The sequence below is a fragment of the Labeo rohita genome, chromosome 8, assembly GCF_022985175.1.
Source record: "Labeo rohita strain BAU-BD-2019 chromosome 8, IGBB_LRoh.1.0, whole genome shotgun sequence".
NCBI classification, from domain to species: Eukaryota; Metazoa; Chordata; class Actinopteri; order Cypriniformes; family Cyprinidae; genus Labeo; species Labeo rohita.
Window position 1 is genome coordinate 36,281,058 of NC_066876.1, and position 16,166 is coordinate 36,297,223.

At 28.2% G+C, this 16,166-nt stretch overlaps 1 protein-coding gene across 2 annotated transcripts in view; it reads left to right on the forward strand.

Moving 5' to 3' along the window:
- slc6a6a (solute carrier family 6 member 6a) overlaps nt 1–15,927 on the forward strand; it is a 38,409-nt gene extending 22,482 nt beyond the window's left edge. For both annotated transcript variants that reach the window (XM_051116906.1, XM_051116905.1), the window contains exons 9-14: nt 61–173; nt 4,916–5,053; nt 5,139–5,241; nt 7,660–7,760; nt 7,841–8,011; nt 11,166–15,927. In XM_051116906.1, the coding sequence (XP_050972863.1) occupies nt 61–173; nt 4,916–5,053; nt 5,139–5,241; nt 7,660–7,760; nt 7,841–8,011; nt 11,166–11,321 (782 nt within the window). In that variant the 3' untranslated portion in view covers nt 11,322–15,927. The remainder of the gene's footprint in view (nt 1–60; nt 174–4,915; nt 5,054–5,138; nt 5,242–7,659; nt 7,761–7,840; nt 8,012–11,165) is intronic.
- The last annotated feature ends 239 nt before the right edge of the window (nt 15,928–16,166 follow it).

The window sequence follows — 16,166 nt, forward strand, 5'->3', positions numbered from 1 at the left end:
GTTATTGTGTCATGTGATAAGCTTTTACTTACCACATGCCTTTATTTCTGTGTTTGTCAGGTCCTGGTCTGGCCTTCATCGCGTATCCAAAGGCCGTCACAATGATGCCACTGCCGACAGTCTGGGCCATACTTTTCTTCATAATGCTTCTGCTGCTGGGCCTAGACAGTCAGGTTAGATCAACACACACAAACACACCTACACTACCAACCCCTGCCATTAAATTAAAGCCATAGTTCACCCAAAAATGAACATTCGGTCAAGAAACTAAACCTAAATGACTTTTAGGTTTAAAAACGAAACGAAAAAAAAAAAATTGAAGTCATTATTGGGTGAACTGTTTCTTTAAGACAAACTTGAAGATAATTGGAAGTCGATGCAACCGTTGAGTAATAAATTGTCCTCTGGCTGGTGTGACATATGAGTGTCCCGTAACGAAGGACGGCAAACACTAAGATGGTTAAGCCAACAGAACATAACTCTACAGCATAGCGTTCGGTCCTGATGTGAAACATCACCTCTCTGCGGCTGTGAGCCAGCGCCGAGGAATTACACCGCAGTATTTTTGGGCTGCCTCCCACAAACACACCCTCACACTCACACATCACGGGACGCTCAAGTTATTCCAGTCTCATATGACTTGCTGGAAAGCCAACGTGCGGTGGATCATATTTCCTTTTGCGTATGTGTGTGTGAAATTACACCTACATCACACACACACACACACACACACGCACACAAGCAAACACACTGAGAACAACAACGGCGTGGACATAAATAAGGGCGCCATTATTATGAATGTCATTTACTTTCTAGGAAGCAATGGAAAGATGTCAAAAAAGATTTATAATGTGTGTGTTGAAGCACATTTGTTTTGATTTTCCACAGTTTAGGGTCAAATGTCAGCAATGTTTGTTCACTAAGACACTTTACCTCAGATGTTTTTTAGAAAATGTTTGTTAGCAAAGGTTTTTTTTTTAATATTTACATATTAATATATTTATATTTTACATATTAACCCGAAAAAAGATCATAAGTGTCACTTCCACAATAAATTTAAGCTATATTAAAAGATAGAAAAACAAAAGTTCCTTTAAATCAATAGTTCACCAAACAATTTAAATTTGCTGAAAATGTACCCTCAGGACACCAGGATGTAGATGACTTTGTTCCTTCATGGAAACAGATTTGTAGAAATTTAGCATTGAAATACTTGCTCACCAACGGATCCTCTGCAGTGAATGGGTGCCGTCAGAATGACGTCCAAACAGCTGATAAAAACATCACAATAATCCACAATTACTCCACACCACAGGCCATCAATTAATGTTTTGTGAAGTGAAAAGCTGCATATTTGTAAGAAATAAATCCATCTTTAAGGCGTTTTAACTTTAAATTGTCACTTCTGGCCAAAAATACCAGTCTATAATCTATAATAATTCTTCCTTCAGTGAAAAAGTCCTCACTTAAAATCAGTAGTTCACCCAAAATGAAAATTTGCTGAAAATGTACTCACCCTCAGGTGATCCAGGATGTAGATGAGTTTGTTCCTTCATGGAAACAGAATTGTAGAAATGAATGGGTGCCGTCAGAATGAGAGTCAAAATAGCTGATAAAAACATCACAATAATCCACAAGTAATCCACACCACTCCAGTCCATCAATTAATGTCTTGTGAAGTGAAAAGCTGCATATTTTGTAAGAAATAAATCCATCTTTAAGGTATTTTAATGGTCACTTTTGGACAAAAATACCGGTCTATAATCTATAATAATTCTTCCTCCAGTGAAAAAGTCCTTACTTTAAATTAATAGTTCACTCCAAAATTAAAATGTACTAAAATGTACTCACCCTCAAGCCATCCAAGCCATTATTTCTTCATGGAAACAGATTTAAAGAAATGTAGCATTACATCACTTGTTCAGCAATGGATCCTCTGCAGTGAATGGGTGCCGTCAGAATGAGAGTCCAAACAGCTGATAAAAACATCACAGTAATCCACACCACTCCAGTCCATCAATTAATGTCTTGTGGAGTGAAAATCTGCATATTCTGTAAGAAATAAATCCATCTTTAAGGTGTTTTAACTTTAAATTGTCACTTTTGGCCAAAAATACCAGTCTATAATCTATCGAAAAGTCCTTACTTTAAATGAATAGTTCAACCAAAAATGAAAATTTGCTGAAAATTGCTGAAAAACCCTCAAGTCGTCCAAGATGTAGATGAGTTTTTTTTGTTTGTTTTTTTTTGTTTTTATGAAAACAGATTTGTAGAAATGTAGGATTGCAATACTTGTTCACCAATGGATCCTCTGCAGTGAATGGGTGCCGTCAGAATGAGAGTCCAAACAGCTGATAAAAACATGAAGTGAATAGCTGCATATTTTGTTAGAAATAAATCATGTCAGTGTTCAATTTCAGTTTTCAAATTTCATTTGAATTTTGTTTATTTTTATTTAAAATTTATTAAATTTTTTATTAAATATTCTCTAAATTATTTAATAAAAAATTTAGTTCTGACTATAATGCATTTTATAATACATGTATTTAAACAAAAATTTAAATCTGTATATTTCTACTTTTTTAAAAAAGAAATATTTCAATTATTATATTCCATTAATTTATATACATAAACAGATTTATTTAATTAGATTTAACTTTTTCTTAATGTATCTCTTTTTTTTTTTTAAAGAGAAAAGCTAATTCAAAATTTTCTACTTCACCTATATAATAAATTTAGCTATAAAGTAGATGAGTTTGTTTTTTTTATGAAAACAGATTTGGAGAAATGTAGCATTGCATCACTGTCTCACCAACGGATCCTCTGCAGTGAATGGGTGCCGTCAGAATGAGTCCAAAACAGCTGATAAAAACATCACAATAATCCACAAGTAATCCACACCACTCCAGTCCATCAGTTAACATCTTAAGAAGTGAAAACCTGTGTATTTGTAAGAAACAAATCCATTATTAAAGCTTTTTTTTTTTTTTTTTTTACCTTCAACTATCACTTTTGGCCAAAAATACAAGTCCATAATCTATAATAATGATTCCTCCAGTGAAAAAGTTCATCCCTGTTGTCCTCTCTCAATAAAATCATTGAGAATACACCACTAACAATGCACTACATGTAATGCAATATCCTAATCAGACACTATAATGCAGAAAATCAATAACAATCTCTTATGATCAAATGACAACACAGTCACTTCTAACAGTAACTAATACTGCAGTTCACTCATATGCTGTTACTACAAGAGCTCATGCTTGAGCGTATACAAGTTGAACATTTTAGTTTAATGTTTGTGCATTCTAAAGTTTGGTCTGTTACTGTTTAAAATTATGATTAAAACAAAGACTGTATAAACTAACAATGCTGTACTTGTGGACTGCAGTATCCAGTGTATCACATGACCTCTGCTTCACAAACATTGGCATTGTCCAAATCACATCACTTCTCAAATGGTCTTGAATGGTCGCACTGTTCTGTGAATCATTCAGTGTAAACATGTATTTATAACTGTATTCTCATGCTTAAGTAAGCATTTTCAATTGCACAATTTAAAAAATAGTAAAACATTAGAAATAAATAAGTGCTAAAATGACTAAAAATTAAATATAAATATATTTCAGCTAAATAGAAACATGTAAAAGTAAAATAACAAAAGCACGTAACAAAATGACTAAAATTAAAATAAAAACTGAAATTGTAAGAATAAATAAGTAAACTAAGTCAAATAAATCATTTTAAGTTGAAGTACTAAAACGGCTAAAAATGAAATCTAAAAAATATATAAAAAAGGAAAATCAAATTGTATTAAAATTAGAAATGCACAAAAATTAAAATGAAAAAAAAAATCAAGTTTAAGTATTAAAAATACAAAAACTTAAAAATAAATAAAGGCTTAAAATTACAAAAGCACAAACTAAAATTAAAATAAAAATATAAAAATATATAAAAAAAATAATGAAATCAATAAGTTTAATTTGAAGTATTAAAAATACAAAAATAACAATATATATATAAAAAATACTGAAAATATAAGATAATAGAAAATATTAATAAATACTACAACAGTACATACACTACCAGTCAAAAGTTTTTGAACAGTAAGATTTGTGATGTTTTTTAAGTAAGTCTCTTCTGCTCACCAAGCCTGCATTTATTTGATCCAAAATACAGCAAAAACAGTAAAACTTTTAAAATATTTTTACTATTTAAAATAAGTGCTTTATAGTTAAATATATTTTAAAATGTAATTTATTCCTGTGATCAAAGCTGAATTTTCAGCATCATTACTCCAGTCTTCAGTGTCACATGATCCTTCAGAAATCATTCTTCTTCTTATTATTATTATCAATATTTAAAACAGCTGAGTACATTTTTTCAGAATTTCTTTGATGAATAGAAATATCCAAAGATCAGCATTTATCTGAAACAAAAAGCTTTTTTTTAACATTATACACTATAACATTCAAAAGCTTGGAGTCAGTATTATTTATTTATTTATTTATTGGAGAAGAATTTATAGAAATTAATACTTTTATTTAGCAAAGATGCTTTAAATTGATCAAATCAGACTATTAGAATGATTTCTGAAGGATCATGTGACACTGAAGCCTGGAGTAATGATGATGAAAATTCAGCTTTGAAATCACAGAAATAAATTACATTTTAAAATACATTCAAATTGAAAACAGTTATTTTAAATAGTAAAAATATTTCAACATTTTTTTTACTGTTTTTGCTGTACTTTGAATCAAATAAATGCAGGCTTGGTGAGCAGAAGAGACTTCTTTAAAAACCTTACTGTTCAAAAACTTTTGACTGGTAGTGTACACAATTCTTAAATAACTCTGGTACTATTTGAATCCGTCCCATAAGGTGTGCGTATGTGTGTGTTTTCTCCCATCAGTTTGTAGAAGTGGAGGGTCAGATCACCTCTCTGGTGGACCTGTACCCATCCCTCCTAAGGAAGGGATACCGGAGAGAAATCTTCATCGCTGTAATCTGCGTCATCAGTTACCTGCTGGGACTCACCATGGTCACTAAAGTAAGAGAGAGCGAGACGGAGGTATACGACTGATTCGTATTGATCTGCAGTGTTTGAATGCTGAACGTGTGTCTGTCTTTCTCAGGGTGGCATGTACGTCTTCCAGCTGTTTGACTACTACGCCGCCAGCGGTGTGTGCCTTCTCTGGGTTGCATTCTTTGAATGTGTTGCAGTAGCCTGGGTTTACGGTACGTGCATGCTAGATTAAATGGGGTTTTAATACTAGATTTTATTTTAATTTAATTTAATTTTGTTTTAACCTTTTCTTAAATTGTCATTTAATTTAAGGAAAAGGCTAATTCTGAATTTTCTACTGAAAATTATAAATTTTTTTTTTTTTTTTTTTTAATTCTACTTTTTTTTTTTCAAGAAAAGAATTATATTTTATCAATTATATTTTAATTAGTTTGGTATTATGTAAATATATAACTTATAGAAAAAGACTCATTCTAGTTTTAAAGGATATTTTATAATAATTTAAGGCTTTTTATTTGAATTTCATTTGAATTTTATTTAACTATAAAATTATTTTAACTAAAAAATGTATTTAAATATTCTCTTAATTATTTAATTAAAAAGTTAATTCTGACTGTTATGCATTCTATAATACATATATTTAAAAAATGTTAAAATTATGAATTTCTACTTTTTTAACAAAAGAAATACTTTAATTATTATATTCAATTCATTTATATACATAAACAGATTTTATTTTACTTTTTCTTAAAGTATCTCTTTTTGAAATTAATATATTATTTATATAATAAATAAGGGAATTTCTGCTTTTTTCCAGTAAAATTAATTTATCAATCATATTTTAATTAATTTGATATTATATAAATAGATCATTTGTAGAGTCATTCTAGTTTAAAAGGACGTATTATAATAACTTATGGCTTTTAATTTACTTTTATTTTTTATTTTAATTTTATTTAACTTTTTATTATATTTTTTCCTAACTTTCGATTATGTTTTTTATTACTACTTTTAAAAAAAATAAATAAATAAAAGAATTTTTATTTTTATCAAAAAAAAAAAAAAAAAGTTTTTTCAATTAATTATGTTTTAATTAATATTGTACTGTTTACAGATGAAGCAATCATTCTAGTTTTAAAGGAGATATTGATATTAGGCCTATATTAAGCTATTATATTTTAATTTTGTTTTATTTAACTTTTCTTACATTTTCTTTTCTTTTCTTTTTTTAAGGAAAAAGCTAATTCTGAAATTTCTACTTCACCTATAGATAAATTCTAAAGCTTAAAAGGACATATTACAATAATTTATGGCTTTTATTTTTTAATTTAATTAATTAATTAATTTGTTTTTTTAATTTTATTAAATTTATTACATTTTTCCCTAACTTTCTATTAAGTTTTTTTCTGTTTTTCTATTACTTTTTTAAAAATAAAAGATCAGTGTATTTCTATTTTTATCAAGAATATATCAATTTAATTATATTTTAATTCATTTTGTATTGTTTACAAGCAACCATTCTAGTTGTAAAGGACATATTATATTAAGCTATTTTTATTTTATTTTATTTTATTTTATTTTATTTTAGCTATTTCAGACTTTTCTATGTCCTTTCAAAAAGAAATCTATTAAGAAAAGACTTAAAATCAGGTAAATATATCATTTAATTAATTCAGATTTCAATGCATTTGGTTCTGTATACAAAGATACCTTTTTTTCCATTATTTCTAGAAAATTATTAGAGAATTGTAACTTTATTTTAAGATATGGTTTTGTATTCACTGAGAATGCTGTTCATACTAAATCAAAAACAAAATAGTATTTTAAAATAGGTTCATAATATTAATTATTTCAGTTCTGGGCAAATCAAAAATATTTATTCATTAATGTTTTTTTTAGTAATATTTATTATAATATTTATTTCATATTTAATATAATATTTATTTTTAGTAAAGACATTCGTAATGTTACATGATTTCTATTACAAATAAAAGCTCTTGGTGGTTGCTAGGCAGAATTAATTCCTAATTTTAACATATAATAAAATATAAATGTTCTATTTAAATTGTAATAATATTTCACAAAATTATTGTTTTAACTGTATTTTGATCAAATAATGCAGCCTTGCTGAGTTTAAGTAACTAAACATGTTTAAAGAAAATCTAATCAATATACATTTTATATACGTTTTAACATAAAATCATCATGCTGATACATAAAAAGAGCTTATGGACATTATGCTTTACAAGCCTAAATACACAAATCATTGTAAAATCACTGTGGTTTCAAAGTATTTGAGTGTTAAAGTCAATCAAACACAATAATCAATCACAATTATTAAATGAGTGCCTGTTCAGAAACAGATGCTGTGGTCACTAGTGTTTACAGGATAAATCTTTGCACGAATCTCATTAATGTTGCTCAATCAACAGTCTAACAATGTTTGCTGAGATTATTCTTATATAATCTTATTTAGTCTTATATAATCAGATCAGTCCTCTGGGCTTATTTCAGATCTTTATTTTTCGTCCCATGAAATCTGCAGACTTTCCCTCATGTTTTCATTGCTGATCACTGGGAAAAACTCAATAATAATCGCACAAATCTTGACCGTATGTGTGCGTTTGCAGGGGCTGATAATTTCTACGATGCTATTGAGGACATGATCGGCTACAGACCCAACGGCTGGATGAAATGGAGCTGGATGCTGATCACTCCTGTCCTTTGTGTGGTAAGTTTGTTTGTGAACGCAGTTTACGTTTGAGAAATACGGCCAGCAGCAACGGTTTGTGACGATTCTTTCTCTTTCAGGGTTGTTTTGTCTTTTCATTGGTCAAATACAAGCCGCTCACCTATAACAAGTTTTACGAGTATCCTGATTGGTCCGTTGGATTGGGTTGGGCTCTTGCACTGGCTTCTATGATTTGCATCCCGATGATGGTCGTCATCAAAATCATCCAATCAGACGGCTCCCTCATAGAGGTCAGAAAGTCATCAATTGATTGTAAAACACACTTTAAACATATACATCTATTAGTATTTTGATCAGATTTTTTATTAGAAAATTACAGTCTGTGATGTTAGGATGATTCTTAAGTTAGGGCAAAACTTTTGTGTCTCATAGGATTATATATATATATATACGATTTTTTAATTTTATTTAACTTTTCCTTTTTTTTTTTTCCTTTTTACTAATTACTAATTTACTTTTTAGCTAATTAAAAATGTTCTACTTCACATATATATATAGAGAGAGAGAGAGAGAGAGAGAGAACAGGGTGTTTCTGCTTTTTTCCAATAAAATAGATTTATCAATCATATTTTAATTAATTTGGTATTATATAAAAAGATAATTTCTAGAGTCATTCTAGTTTAAAAGGACATATTATAACTTATGGCTCATAATTTTAATTTACTTTTATTTTTTTATTTTAATTGTATGTAATTGTTTCTTTCTATTTTTTCCCATTATTTTTTTATTATTATTTTAATAAAAGATCTGTGTGTTTTTTAATCAAGAAAAGAAATTTATCAATGAATTATATTTTAATTAATTTTGCATTGTTTACAGAGAAACAACCATTCTAGTTTTATAGGATATAATATATTAAGCTATTATATGTTTATTGTAACTTATTTTAATTTTGTTTTATTTAACTGTTTCTTAAGTTTTGTCTTATTTTTTAAGAAATATTTTATATAATTTGGTATTATATTAATATATACATTCTAGAGTCATTCTAGTTTAAAAGGACATATTATAATAACTTTTGGCTCATAATTTTAATGTACTTTTATTTTTTATTTTAATTTTATGTAATTTTTTCTTAATTTTTGTCCTTTTTTTATTATTTTTTTAATAAAAGATCTGTGTATTTTTTTTAATCAAGAAAAGCAATGTATCAATTAATTAATTATTTTAATTAATTTTGTATTGTTTACAGATAAACAACTATTCTAATTTTATAGGATATATTATATTAAGCTGTTATGTTTTTATTGTAATTTATTTAAATTTCTGTAAAATTTTAAAATTCTAAAATTCTGTTTCTTACATTTTGTTTTATTTTTTAAGAAATATTTTATATAATTTGGTATTATATTAATAGATAATTTCTAGAGTCATTCTAGTTTAAAAGGACATATTATAATAATGTATGGCCTTTAATTTTAATTTTAATTTACTTTTATTTTTGTTTAACCTTTTATTACATGCATTACATTTTATTACTTTTATTACACTTTCTTTCTCTTTTATTACTTTTTTACATAACAAATCTGTGTATTTCTATTTATTCCATTTTTTATCAAGAAAAGCAATTTAGAATTTAATTATATTTTAATTAATTTTGTATTGTTAACAGAGAAAAAACTATTCTAATTTTAAAGGATATATTAAGCTACTATATATATATATATATATATATATATATATATATATATATATATATATATATATATATATATATATATATATATATATATATACACACTTTTTTTTCTTACATTTTCTTTTAGTTTTTAAGAAAATAGCTAATGCAGAATTGTTTATTTTACCTATATATTAAATATATAAAAATGTTAAAATCAGAGTTTTCTGCTTTTTTCCCAAGGAAAGCAATCTATCAATTACATTTTAATTTGGTTTTATATAAATAGATCATTTCTAAAGTCATTCTAGTTTAAAAGGACATACAGTATTATAATAACGTAAGGCTTTTTAATAAAAAAAGTATATATATATACACACACACACACACACACACACACACACACACACATATATATATATATATATATATATATATACACACACACAAACATAGTTAATTTAGCTTTTATTTGTTTAACTGTTTATTTAATTTTCCTCCTAATTTAAGAAAAAAATTAAGTTACTTAAGTTTTTTTTTTATTATTATTAAATAAAACCGTTACAATCTGTAAATATATTTTAATTAAGTTGGTATGGTATACCAAATTAAAAATAAAACAAAACAAAATAAAATAAACAAATAAATTCATCTTTTTCATTTTTGTATCTCTCTCACTGAATAGCATCAATAAAAAGAGGTAAACTAATAAAAAAAACAAATTATTTATCTTTTTCTTACATTTTCTTTTAATTTTTAGGAAAATAGCTAATTCATAATTGTTTATTTTACCTATATAATAAATATATAGCGTTTTCTACTTTTTTTCCATGGAAAGAAATCTATCAATCATATTTTAGTTTGGTTTTATATAAATAGATCATTTCTAAAGTCATTCTAGTTTAAAAGTATATACAGTATTATAATAACTTAAGGCTTTTTATTTATAATATATATATATATATATATATATATATATACTACCGTTCAAAAGTTTGGGGTCAGTACATTTTTATTGTTTCTTTTTTTCTTTTTTCTTTTTTTTTTTAAGAAATTAATACTTTTATTCACCAAGGATGTATTAAGTTAATAATTAAAAGTTTATTAAAAGTTAATAATAAATAATTTACATTGTTATAAAATATTTATATTTTGAATAAACACTGTACTTTTTAAACTTGTTATTCATGAAAGAATCCTGGGCAGCACAACTGTTGATATTATCCAACATTGATCATTCTAATAATAAATCCGCATATTAGAATGATTTCTGAAGGATCATGTGACACTTAAGACTGGAGTAACAGCTGATAAAAATTCAGCTTTTCATCACAGGAATAAATTCTATTTTAAAGTATGTTAAAATAAAAAACATTATTTTATATTGTAAAAACATTTTGCAATATTACTGTTTTTTTTCTATATTTTTAATCAAATAAATGCAGCCTTGATGAGCATAAGAGACTTCTTTAAAGACTATTACAAGTCTTACTGACCCCAAACTTTTGAACGGTAGTGTATATATAAATAAAAGAAACTAAGAATTTTTTTTTAATTTAAAAAATCAGAATTTTGTTTTTAATTCAATGTGAATGCTGTTCACACTAATTCTAAATCAAAGTGTATTTTAAAATAGGTTTATAATATAATCTATAATGTGACATTAACAGTTATCAGCTATCGTTTTAAAGTCTATAGCACTGCATTCATAATTTTTAATAACAGTCTTGAAAATGTCCTCAAATCAATGAATGTTTTGTGCTCAGCGGATCAAAGCCGTGGCGGCGCCGGTTAAGGGAGGCGCGAGCTCTCGCCCGAAGGAGTACAGCCTGAAGAACAGCGAGCTGCTTCACCCGCTGGACCCCAACGGCATCCACGCCTTCACCAAACACAGCCACACCATCGTAGAAACTACTATGTGAGACTCTCTAAGAGAGATTCCCATATTCTCCCGCTCCTGTCCTCTCCTATAGGAGATCCCGTTTTCCTGTTGTCCCGTTCCTTCCCCTCCGTTCCTCTTTCTCGCTCTGCACTAGTGCGTTTTTACGAAATTATCTTATATCGATATATATCTTTTTTGCCATGTAGAATTTGTACTCTGATTGTAATCAGTGGTATTAGCACTAATGCTGATATTGTAATAACCTGATGTGAGCTTTAGCCGTCTGGGGCGGTTTGTTTAATCTGTAGTGCACTGTTTCACATTAAACCACGTCCTAACCAGGAACGACACAGGCTCACTGCATTACCATTTCTTTCAAATGAATGAGTTTTGGTCCTCAACAGCCACTATGACACATTTTGCTTTCTATTTAGGTCCTGTCACTCTGAATAGCAGACTGAATTCAGACTACTACTTTCTACTTCACTTCAATAATAATTTATTTTAGACTTAAAATCAGAAGTTTCTACTTTCTTCAAGAAAAGGTATTTAATTCAGATTTTAATTCGTTTGATATGGTATACATAAATACCCGTTTTTAAAAAAAAAAAAAAAAAAAAGTGATCGTTTCAGATTTACTCTGAATGCTGTTCACACTAAATCTAAAACAATTAATTTTAATTTAATTTAATTAATTCCTTAATTTCATTTCATTTCATTTCATTTGAATGAATTCATACTTTTATACTTCCCTTCAATAATAAATTTATTTAAAAAGAAGAAAATGGATAAATTTTTAAATAATTTGTTATAATAATTTATTTTAAAAATAAGGAAATTTCTATTTTCTTCAAGAAAAGGTATAATTTAATTAATTCAGATCTAAAACAATTTAAAAATAAGTTTATAATATCATTAATAATTTTGGCTATTATCATAAACTCTCTATCACTTTATTTTATTTTATTTGAATTTAGACTTTTATACTTCCCTTTAATAATAAATGTATTTAAAAAGAAAGAAATTGATCATTTTTAAATAATTTATTATAATAATTTATTTTAAAAATGAGGAAATTTCTGTTTTCTTCAAGATATAATTGAATTAATTCAGATCTAAAACAATTCTAAAATAGGTTTATAATATCATTAATAATTTTGGCTATCATTATAAACTCTACATCATTTCTTTATTTTAAAATAGTCTTTAATACCACTTAATTCGCGCAAATAAATTAATGCAATGTCACAACGAAATCCCATTGGTCCAAAATCCTGCTCTGCATAGGTTTATGTACATAAACCATTGATTACATTCTGATTTTGTTGCTTTGCATGGCGTTTTCCTTTCTATGAGGACTTCTATTGTGTCGCACCTGGTTAGGACGGCAATTCATCAGCAGAGAGAGCAAGTTTTAGCTTCATTTTTAGGAAAAGACTTACTGTAAAACAGCACCGAACTAAATGTGACATAAGCTACATTATGACGTCCGTCAGTGGTTGTGGCAGTAACTCTTGTTCGATGAGGTTCTTAAATGTTCTTTGTCTTGAAGAAAAATGAATGTACCTCCGCTTCGGGCGGACGCTGTGCACAGACATGCACAAACACGTAAGACATAAGCAAACCTTAACGCTCCGTCCTTTCGTCTCTCCTTGAACCGTAGTGATCACTGCCATCGCACACATCGAGCTACTGAGTTCCTCTAACACTGTAGGCAGCTGTGTTCACTAATATAAGTATCATTTGATGCACTATTATAAGCGTCATTTACTGTAAGATGATCCGAGAGCTGATGATTATCAACACCACGCAGGGCTGTTTGGCAGCACTTTACTAGCTGTTCATGTACAGCGGGGTCCGAAGGTCTGAGATAGGTGTGTGTGTGTGTGTGTGTGTGTGTATATATACATAAATATATACACACACAAACATATATATACATTTTTAAACTTTAAAAATGTTTTTATATTGTAAAGAAATTTAATTCAAACTTTTCTACTTCCCCAGGTTTTATACATATTAAAAAAAACAATGTTAAAGTCAGAAAATTTCTACTTTGTGAAAAAAAAAAAACACATTTATCAATCACATTTGAATTCATTTGATATTGTAGTTTTTTAAAAACTATTATTTGAGAAAACATTAAAAAATCTATTTTTTAAATGTTTTAAATATTCAGTGTTTTTTTGGTTTTGTTTTATATGAACACCAGAGCCATGCACACGACGAAAATACATATTATGACCATGAATTGAGAATTTTGTTTCACTGTTTTAGTCCACAAATTAATTTGTTCTCTCATTTTAGTAAATCACTGGCACATTCTACCAATTTGCTCCCTCACAATGTGGCTACAGTTTACTAAAATGAGGGAATTAATACGTTTAGAGAAAAATAAAAATATTAAAATGTATTTGAAATACATTTATTTTGTGCCATGCAATTTGACTGCAATTGTACTTTTGGTTTACTAAACTGACATACTTAAAATCTGCTAAACCGGAACAACTAATTTTGTGCTTAATGCGTTTAAAATGTGAGGAAATAGTGCTGAAGTTTAACTAAAAAGTATATTTGTGACCAAGGACCACAAAACATAAGGGTCAATTTATTAAATTGAGATTAATACATGCTGAATAAATAAGCTTTCCATTGATGTATTGTTTGTTAGAATAGGACAATATTTGGCCGAGATACAACTATTTGAAAATCAGGAATATGAGGGTGAAAAAAAAAAATCAAAATAAGTAGAAAATCACCTTTAAAGTTGTCCAAAAGTTCTTAGCCATGCATATTACTACACTGTAAAAGTTTGTTGAGTCAGCTTAAAATTAAGTTCAATCAACTCAAAAAAAAAGTTTAATCAATTTGAAATGTGTTGTACGAAGTGAAAACATTTGAGTTGATTCAGCTTAAAATTAAGGATACAAAGCTTTTAATTTTAACTAACCAGATTTTAGTTTAATCTACTTAAATATCTAAGTTGTAACATTTCACGTTGACTAAACTTATTTGAGTTGACTGAACTTAAATTTTAAGGCAGCGGTAACAAATTATTTTAAGTTGACTCAACAAATTGTGTTTTAGTGTTTGTTTGTTTTAAGTTTTGATATATTTACAGTAAAAAAATTTACAAAATACCTTCATGGAACATGATCTTCACTTAATATCCTAATGATTTTTGTCATAAAAGAAAAAACGATAATTTTGACCCATACAATGTATTTTTGGCTATTGTTACAAATACACCCATGCTACTTAAAACTGGTTTTGTGGTCCAGGGTCACATTCAATTTGTGCTAAAGTGGAACTACTGTAAGTATACTTCAGGTACACTTTAAATATCTTGAATTTAAAGACTGATATTATACAGAGGTCATACAATCTTTATTAATAGTGATATTAAAACACTTTTTAGGCTTAAGAATTGTGCACAAAAAGAATACTCCAAATAAAGTTTAATTAGAATTTTATATTAGATCAGTAATCTTAAGTGATATGTCAATAAATAGTATAGTTAGTATGAAATAAATGCATTTTAAATAAATTATGGCATAGTTTTTGTTTGTTTTGTCTTTCTTACTAGAGTTGTGGGAACAATTTCTTAATTAATTCATGTGGCATATTCACTTTTTAGATTTTCATTATGAATTGTACTATTTGCATAATATTTTAAGGAAAAGCTGACAAGAACAAAACCTGATAAGCATCTTGTGCTTCAGTCTGTACAAAGAGTCACACGATCAATATCACTAATTCACTTCCATCAAATTAGTGACTTAGAAATAGTGCAGTTTTTTTTTTCTCCCCCAAAACCAAAATTTTGATTCCCAGACATGTCAGACATTTGGAGGCCGCTGTCTATCACATGATTCAGCACAGCCAAACTCGCTCAACAATCATCAAACCATCAGCTTTCAGAATGAACGCAGGAAACCTGGGCTTTATGTCCTTGCACAGAGACACTGCCTAAGAATGAGATTGTGCAATTGTCTCTTTAGCCTTAAAACCTCCAAATATTCAAGCTAATCACCAACAGCAAAGAACTGCCCCTCATAATACCTCTGTGTCCTTTACCTTCGACCACCCACCCTCCATAAATACCATCCCCTCTCACCCCAGCGTCTTCGTACACATCCGACCTGACCTGTGACCCCTGAACTCTTCTAGATTTAGCTAGACCCTCTGACCTATTTCCACCAATCTTGAGCTAACTGTTCACTAAGCAAGTGTTTGCTCATTTGTAGTATTTTCATTTATCTAAAATTTGCCTTTTTGTATTTAACCATTTTATACTGTACCTGATGTGATTGGTCATTTGCCTATATTTTTTCTGAATGTATTCAGAAATTTATATTTAAACGGTGATTAGTCTTTAGCCTAAATGCAACTTGCAGTGTGCAATATTTGTAAACAACTGGCTTTGTCCATTTTTTATTATAATTTCAGCTGGAAGGTACTGTAATATGATAAAAACAGGAAATTCAAGATACAGTTTTTCATTCACATTTTGCTGTACTGTAAGGTAACTTGATTAAACAAAAACAAACAAAAAATCTTGTAAAACCAAAGTAGTTTTGTGACAAACACCATTCTAGATGCATATTGCATCTTTCAGACAAAATAAAAAAAATGTCCAATCTTCATATGTGTTGTGTAAAGTCTGTTCAGAAATGTCCATACCTGCTTTTTTGATGTTCTGTACCAGAATGGACCGGGATGAGGAGGATGATGGTCAAGTACACATCTCAATGAACCCCAATGGAAACGCTTCCTTTTCAAATCTATCAAAGAATAGCTGGTTGATAATTCATGTGTGTGGAAACAAGTGACAAAACAGCAAAGTATAGCAGTGAAACCTGGTCTTAAAATGCTTACAACTTAC